The sequence below is a fragment of the Rhincodon typus genome, unplaced genomic scaffold (genome assembly GCF_021869965.1).
Source record: "Rhincodon typus isolate 14 unplaced genomic scaffold, sRhiTyp1.1 hic_rhity00000359, whole genome shotgun sequence".
NCBI lineage: Eukaryota > Metazoa > Chordata > Chondrichthyes > Orectolobiformes > Rhincodontidae > Rhincodon > Rhincodon typus.
The window spans coordinates 1,025-9,860 of NW_025965997.1; the positions used below are offsets into that span (position 1 = coordinate 1,025).

Genomic DNA, 8,836 nt, shown 5'->3' on the forward strand with positions numbered 1-8,836 from the left:
AACCCGTGCTGTCCCTGGGAGTGTTTGATGGGGGGGACAGTGTAGAGGGAGCTTTACTCTGTATCTAACCCCATGCTGTCCCTGGGAGTGTTGGATGGGGGGAGTGTAGAGGGAGCTTTACTCTGTATCTAACCCCGTGCTGTCCCTGAGAGTGTTGGATGGGGGGAGTGTAGAGGGAGCTTTACTCTGTATCTAACCCCGTGCTGTCCCTGTCCCTGGGAGTGTTTGATGGGGGGGGACAGTGTAGAGGGAGCTTTACTCTGTATCTAACCCCGTGCTGTCCCTGTCCCTGGGAGTGTTTGATGGGGGGGACAGTGTAGAGGGAGCTTTACTCTGTATCTAACCCCATGCTGTCCCTGTCCCTGGGAGTGTTTGATGGGGGACAGTGTAGAGAGAGCTTTACTCTGTATCTAACCCCGTGCTGTCCCTGTCCCTGGGAGTGTTTGATGGGGGGGGGAACAGTGTAGAGGGAGCTTTACTCTGTATCTAACCCCGTGCTGTCCCTGGCAGTGTTTGATGGGGGGGGACAGTGTAGAGGGAGCTTTACTCTGTATCTAACCCCATGCTGTCCCTGGCAGTGTTTGATGGGGGGGGGACAGTGTAGAGGACGCTTTACTCTGTATCTAACCCCGTGCTGTCCCTGGCAGTGTTTGATGGATGGGGATAGCGTAGCGGGAGCTTTACTCTGTATCTAACCCTGTCCCTGGGTGTGTTGCATTTTCACCTTGTCCTTTAGCGTTTCCTTTCTGACCACTCTCTGAAGGCAGGGTGGGGGGGCGGAAATCGATGTTGTTCGGAGCGTGCCCTGTGTCCCTCTCACAGGTTAAAATTGAAGTCATGGCTGAGGATTAAAGAGACAGGTGCAATATCTTCTGAGCCGGTTTGAATTATTGTCCCGGGGCCTCAGCACCACGTATCGCCGTCGCTGGCTACCCCCCACCCCCACCCCCCGGAGAATCTGCCTTGTGGAACAGCCACAGTCCCCTTTAAGTGTGGTGGGTAGGGGCACTCCCCGCACAGTGCTGTTGTGAAGGGAGTTGCAGAATTTTGACCTGGTGGGGACGGATACAAAACTGCTTCAGCGACAAGGTTCCTGCATTTACGTCGGACCTGCACTCCCTGCAGTTTAGAAGGGTCGGAGGTGAACTCGTTGAAACGTGCAGGAAATTTTAAAGGGCTTGATGGGGTCAATGCTTAGAGGATGTTTACCCTTGTGGGACCAAACAGCACAGCCTCAGAATCGAGGGACGGCAATTTAAGGCTGAAATGGGGAGGAATTTCTTCTCTCCAGAGAGTTGAACGTCTTTGGAAGTCCTTGCCACAGAGAGCTGCGGGCGGGGCACAGAGTCCTTATATAACATTTAATGCTGAGATAGATTCTTGATCAGTTGGGAGTTATGGGGAAAGGGCAGGAAAGTGGGCGTGAGGAATGTTGCATCAGCCATGATCCTATTGAATGGCAGAGAAGGCTCGAGGGGTCGAACGGCTTCTTCCTTACCATCTTGTCAGCAGATCTCTCCACATCGTAAGAGCGGATGAAAAGAATTATGCCATTTCAGAACCAGTTACAGACTGTCTTATTGCAAGGGTGCTGCACAGCACTTCTGTTCCAGGGAGGACAGCTTCTGAATCAACAATGTGTAGACCCCGATTCTCCTCAAACACTGCAAAGGGTCAATGGCTATTACTTTGCAAACAGCTGGACCAAAAACTATCCCTTTATCTCTAAAATAAAAGGAGCTTGGGATATAGGAAAACTAACCGATACACCCAGCTATGAAGCTATTGTATTTCAAGCTGCCAAAGGCAGGAAGGTAGAGGAGGCCATTTTGAGATCAGGTTACAGGCTTCCCTATAAATCCAGGACTATCATAGATGCACGAGTAGTTACAGCTCTGTCTTGTAATAGAGACACATGAGAAGTAGAGTGCAAGAGATAAATGGGCCAAGCCTGCACTTAAGCAGAGAAGCTACTGACTATACTTCTTTGACTGGCACAGACTCAATGGGCTAAAGGACTTTCGTCTGTGCTGTGGAGCTGTATGACTCAATACTGTTGACCTTGAATTATATACCTTGAATCCAGATTAAAGGCTGAATCCCCGCCCCACCCCACCCCACCCTCCTCCCCCCACAACTATCAATACCCTGGGGCTTACCATAGAGAGAGAATCTAACCATCACTCCTTTGATGTTCAATGGTATTACCATCACTGAAACCATCCCACCCCCCAACACTATCAACATCCTGGGGGTTCCCATTGAGAATCTAACCATCACCCCGCACCCCGCTTGACGTTCAATGGTGTTCCCATCACTGAATCCCTCCCAACAGACAGTCCCTACTGAATAGTGCTGATTGGTCATTCAGTATTGGAGAGACCCCCTTGGACAGTCCCTACTGGGCAGTCTTAAGTGGGCTGTGCTGATTGATTGATCCTCAGAGAGCGGTTATACCATAGCGAAACTGCTGCTTAGCAAATTCAACAGGCTCAGAAAACTCTTACAGACTGTCAATGCCTATCACAAAATCCTCTGAAAATTAACACACCTGTAAGCTCCCCTCCGAGTAACTCACCGGCTCGGCTCGGAACAATATCGGCCGTGCCTTCAGGGTCAAAATCCAGGAACTCCCTTCCTACCGGCACTTTGCGGGGTGTCCCTACACCACATTGGGAAGGGCAACTGCACTCACCCTGACCTTCTCCACGGGGCAATTAGGGATGGGTGGGTCATTCCAGTGGCACCCTCACCCCGTGAGTGAACAACAGAAGATCGGAGAAGATGATAGAAGATCTCGCTCACTAACAAACGCCAAGGAGAGCTGGCACCCTCACCCTGATCCCTGGGGAATCTCTGTGACGAGGGTTCTGCCAGTCTGACAGACCATCTTTCACTGTGACTCTGTTTCCCCTCCCATGGCCAATGTTGTACCCATATTGCAACTGTCGCTTTTGGTTCATGATCTAGCCTTTCCTCACAGGTCTGTCGTGTGGCACTGTGCCAAGCGCCTTCTGGAAGTCCCTGTCAACCCCATCCACTGCAGTGCCTCACCAAAAAGAAACCTCAAGGATGTTTGTCAAACAAGATCTGCCATGTTGAATTTCCCTAATTAGGCCACATGGCCATTATTGGGTTTTATTCACCACCAACTCCCCCACCCCAGTTATTGATTCCAGGGTTTTTCCCGATCCTGACATTGACAGGCTGGCCCTGTAGCTACTGAGTGAGGCTTCCCACCCTTTTCTGAACAACATTCACAATTCTCCATTCATCCAGCGCCATCTCCAAAATGAACGAGAGCTGGAAAGCCGGGGACTGAATGCCTCAGTCATTTCCACTCCTGTGTCCTTGGAGAGACTGGCTGTTTCCGAAGCAGAACGGATTTACCTGATCTGGTGAGACTTGCTGATCACAGCAGCCACCTGGACGCCAACACCCAAACTCAGGACAATACAACAGCTGTGCCTCTGAATTGTCTTTGTTCAAATTGGAGATCTTCACTCACATCTCTTCCACAGGAGGATCAGCACGGTTATGATATTATGATCACTCTTCTCCAGAAAATCCTCAGTAGATGAGATGCTAATTAATACTACCTGCTCCGAGAAAACTAGGTATAAAGTAACCAGCTGGTTTCTCACACAAATCAAAACTAGTCTGTGGGAATTGCTGACAGTGTGTATCTGAGGCAGTGCATTTTGGAACACTGCCTCAGATACACTCTGTGAGCAAGTTGCACAGGACGAGTTTTGACTTGTGAGAGAAAACAGTGACAGTTACATTCAGACATCAACCCTTCCCTTCCCTTGAATGGGCTTGCAAACCCGCTGATACCAAATTACCTCCCATCATGTCTGTCCGCAATCTACTCAGCAACTGTTCTCTCTGGGGGAAGAGACTTCCAAAGATTTCCCAACTTCCAAGTGAAGCAATTCCCCCTCATCTCAATCTGAAATGGCCAAGCCTGCTACCTGAGAGCGGGACAGTCCCCGGCCTCACTGTCTTCTAGAGCCTTCAGCCCTGGCGTGTGAGCTGGGGGGGCGGAGGGGGGGCGGTGGGTGGGGGCAGGTGGTGAGGGAGGAGAGATGGTGGAGAGGAACAGCGTCTTCGAATCAAGTGAATTATCTCCAACTCTGGGCAATAACGGCTCATTCTGCAAAATCTCTCTACTCAGGACGGGCCGAATGGCCTGCTGCTGCTCCCATTTCTCCCGACCTGATGGACGAGGATATCCAGCTCCTTTCCTTCCTGCCTTTCCCAAAATATCCTGCACCTTTCTATCAGTCCTGTTGGATTACATCTCCCCGCGCTGCGTTCCGTCCATCGCCTTCTGCCCACCCCTCCCCTTCCAGTTGGCACCGACCTTGCCCCTCTTATTGTTGACCATCGCTCACCTGCCAACTGCTGAATTGCCCAGAGAGCTGCTCACCGGCCTGGGAGCTGCCGAAGAGCTGGTCGGTGCAAACATCGCAGCCACCCTTGCCTGGCCAGGTCCAGAAGGGCATGGTGAAGCTGTTGTCTCCTGTGATGTTTCGGATTTCCCCAGCTCTAGATGCAGGAGGTACATCCTATGCCAAATCAGGAAGGCTGCACTGCGGTGCCCAAAATAGGGCTCGGCCGAGGTCCTGATGGGCTTGGCGCAAACGTAATGGACCCAGCTGGCCGCAGCGGAAGGCATAGGGGCAGTCCGGGGCAGAGCTCTGGCTGGCGTAGTGCTGGCTCATGGTGACCTTCGACTGGCGCAGGCGGCACAGGACCCCCTCCCTCACTGCCTCCAACAGAGCGGAGACGTCCCGGCGGATAGCCACATGCCTCTCCTGGCACCGCGCCCCCTCGCCAGTCGTGCGCGCACTCCCCGCAGTCCGCCCCCCCCTCCCCCACCCCAGAAGGTGTCCCGGCACACGCACGCCCGCCTGAAGAAGTAGGTGGGCCACCACAGCCGGAAGTCCCTGGTATTGATCTGCTCCCTCGCCCTCTCCTCCTGCGCCCCGGGGGGGGTCTCGCCCGTGACATCTTGGCAGCTGCCCCGCCCCGAGGCTGATCCGCACGGGGAGCCGTCGCCCCAGAAGACGGGGCAGCATTCGCTGCTCTCTATGTGAGCCGCGGTGCCGCAGTCGGTGGGAATCTGTGCACGGGCAGTGCCCAGAATTAGAACACATGCACCCACCCTGGGGACATGGTCTGACAGTCTCTGTACATTGATGTACAACAGGCGGCCACTGTGCCTGCAGTGCCCACATCTGCAGATTTATACTGGACTCACTTGGTGCCATGTGCCCATTTGCCAGTTGTTATCTGACCAGCTAGCAGAGATTATGATCACGGGAGATTAACGTCAAGGAACTAACTCAGTGCCACATATCAGCGTTGTCTGGATCTTCTCAGACCAGCGTCAGAGATTATGGTCAAGGATCTTTTCTGAATTGATCAACAATATCCCGTTTGGTGTCCTGAAAAAGTTTTCAAATTCCATGTCTCCCTCTGACCCACCCCCCTCCCCATCCCCCAGCTACCCACCATCTCTGTCTCTCTCTCTCCGTCTTTCTCTCCCTGACCTGGTTTGTTGCTATGTAGGTACTGCTTGATAGGACTGTTGATGACACCTTCCATCACTTTCCTGATGATTGAGAGGAGACTGATGGGACAGTAATTGGCTCGGATGGATTCGTCCACCTTTTTATGCCCAGATATACCTGTGCAATTTTCCGCATTTGTCGAGTAGATGCCAGTGTTGTAAATGTACTGGAACAGCTTGGCTCAGGGGAGTGGCTAGTTCTGGAGCACAAGTCTCCAGTACCATTGCCGGAATATTGTCAGGGCCGGTAGCCTTTGCAGGATCCAGTATCTCCAGCCGTTTCACGCGGAGTGAATTGAATTGGCTGAAGCTTGGTATCTTTGATGGTGATCGTTCAGCTCCTGAGCCTGCCTCACTAACAGTTCACTGCCCATCCCCGATAACCCTGCACACCACAGGGAGTCAGAAATCTCTCAATCTCTACCTCCAACACTGTCTGTCAGACGAGCGTTTGAGGGGGTTAGAATTTTAACCAGTGAGCTTAAATATGGATGGTTGGAAACAACACACTCAGAATAAACAGGAATTCTTGCCAGCTGCAGAAACCTGGGACAAGTGTTGTACTGAAGACTGGGTAGTTTGCTGCGAAAAATGGTCTGCTTAACGTTTAGCAATTGTTTGAAGGCGAGAAGTGGAGACATTGGGATGATCTTGGCCAGGTGTATGTTGTCATCGATGGCATGTTAAAGCCTGTGAAGGACACGGTGTAGTTTCTCCGCTCCAAGGAAGTAATGGGCAATGAAGGGTACTCTATCGGTTGTGTCCCGCGTCTGTCTTTTTTTTCTTTATTCATTCGTGGGATGAGGGTGTCGCTGGCTCGGCCAGCATTTATTGTCCATCCCTAATTGCCCAGAGGGCAGTTAAGAGTCAACCACATTGTTGTCACATGTAGGCCAGACCAGGTAAGGATGGCAGTTTCCTTCCCTAAAGGATATTAGTGAACCAGATGGGATTTTCCCCAACAGTCGACAATGGATTTGTGGTCATCATTAGATTCTTAATTTATTGAATTTTTATTGAAGATATTTTATTGAATTCAAATTCCACGATGAGCCGTGGCGGGATTCAAATGCAGGTCTCCAGAATGTTATCAGGGTCTCTGGATTAACAGTGTTAATACCACCAGGCCATTGCCTCCCTTTCTGTCTTCTGATGAGGTCATTGCGGTTTCTCGCTGTGGCACGTTGGAACTGATGATCGATGAGTTGAGCATCGTATCCTGTTCTTATGGAGGAGTCTTTCAGCATCTTTAGGTGTCTGTTGCGTTCCTCCTCATCTGAGCAGATCCTGTGTATGTGCAGGGCCTGTCCATAGGGAATGGCTGTTTTAACATGTTTAGGGTGGAAGCTAGAGAATTGCAGCATCCTGAAGTTATCCATAGGCTTGTGGTAGAGTGAGGTACTGAGGTGTCTGTCCCTGATGGAGATGTATGTGTCCAGGAATGAGATCGAGTTTGAAGAGTAGTCCATGGTAAGTCTGATTGTGGAATGGAACTTATCGATATCGTTGTATAGCCAGATTCATCAACCGCGCTCACAAGATAGTGCAGGACATCACCCAGGCACAACACAACGCCATCTGTGCTCTCAAGACTAATCGCAATATTGTCATCAAACCAGCAGAGAAAGAAGGAGCCATTGTCATACAGAATAGAAGACTATTGCAGAGAGGTATACCGACAGCTGAACAACCAGGAACACTCCAGACAACTACCTGCCTATCAGACCAAACAAAACACCTTTCAACTCAACACAGGGATCAAGACTTTTGATCCAGACCTTCAGAGTATCCTATGCACTCTCAGCTCGTGTACGTCTCGCATTGGAGACTTCTACTGCCTTCTGAAGATACACTAATCTGACACACCCAGATGTTGCATTGTATCAGGCAATGGGACGCTGTGTGTGAACCTCTCTGGCTACGTCAAAGGCATCTTGAAACCCATTGTACAGGGAACCTCCAGCTTCTGTCGCGACACTACAGATTTCCATTCAGACTGGCACTCTACACCAGCATCCCCTACAATGATGGTATCGATGCAACAGCCTCAGTTCTCAATACCACCAACTGCCAATTTCCAGACGCCATCCCACAGCTCATTCGCTTCATCCTCAACCACAACGTCTTCACCTTCGACAACCAGCTCTTCATCCAGAACAGAACAGCCATGAGGGCCAGATTTGCTCCCTATTATGCCAACATTTTCATGCACAAGCTCGGGCAAGACTTCTTTGCTGCGCAGAACCTCTGCCCAATGCTTTACACCAGATACAATGACAACATTTTCGTCCTTTGGGCTCATAGCGAGGAATGACTCAAACGACTACATAGCGATATCAACAAGTTCCATCCCACAATCAGACTTACCAAGGGCTCCCCAGAATCAGTCTCATTCCTGGACACATGCGTCTCCATCAGGGACAGACACCTCCGTAACTCATTCGACCACAAGCCCACGGATAACCTCACGATGCTGCATTTCTCTAGCTTCCACCCTAAACATGTTAAAAATGCCATCCCCTACAGACAAGTCCCACACATACACAGGATCTGCTCAGATGAGGAGGAACACGACAGACACGCAAAGATAAGAATGGGATACGATGCTTAATTCATCAATCATCAGTTCCAATGTGCCACAGTGGAAAACCGCAATGACTTCATCAGAAGGCGGACATGAGATATGACCGATAGAGTACCCTTCGTTGTCCAGTACTTTCCTGGAGCGGGGAAACTACACCATGTTCTTTACAGCCTTCAACATGTCATCGATGACAACAAACACCTCGCCAAGATCATCCCTACACCTCCACTTCTCACCTTCAAACAACCGCCAAATCTTAGACCATCGCTCACAGCAAACAACCCAGACTTCAGGACAAGGTCAATCACAACACCACACAACCCTGCTACAGAAACCTCTGCAGGACAATGTCAGATCATCGACATGGACACTACCATCACACATGGGAACACCACCCACCATGTACACGGCAGATACTCATGTGACTCAGCCAACGTTGTCTACCTCATACACTGCAGGCAAGGATACCCCAGGGCATGGTACAATGGCGAGACCATGCAGATGTTAAGGCAACAGATGAACACTGCACAACAATCACGAGACAGGGATGTTCCCTCCCAGTCGGGGAACACTTCAGCAGGATTGCCCGCAGGATCTTTGACTTTGCTTCATTCAAAACGGGTCCCCGGACAATATCGTTCCTGGAAACCGTCTTGAATGTGTCTCGCTACTTC

General features: G+C 50.7%; 1 protein-coding gene across 1 annotated transcript; it reads right to left on the reverse strand.

The window, feature by feature from the left end:
* Positions 1 to 4,397: 4,397 nt before the first annotated feature.
* LOC125488316 (tyrosinase-like) lies at positions 4,398 to 7,993 on the reverse strand (the record flags this gene model as incomplete). The annotated part of the gene is given in 4 exon segments (XM_048621277.1): positions 4,398 to 4,547; positions 4,550 to 4,661; positions 4,911 to 5,128; positions 7,946 to 7,993. Coding segments are annotated over 4 exon segments (528 nt in total), but the record flags the coding sequence as incomplete, so codon positions are not given.
* Between the last annotated feature and the right edge of the window lie 843 nt (positions 7,994 to 8,836).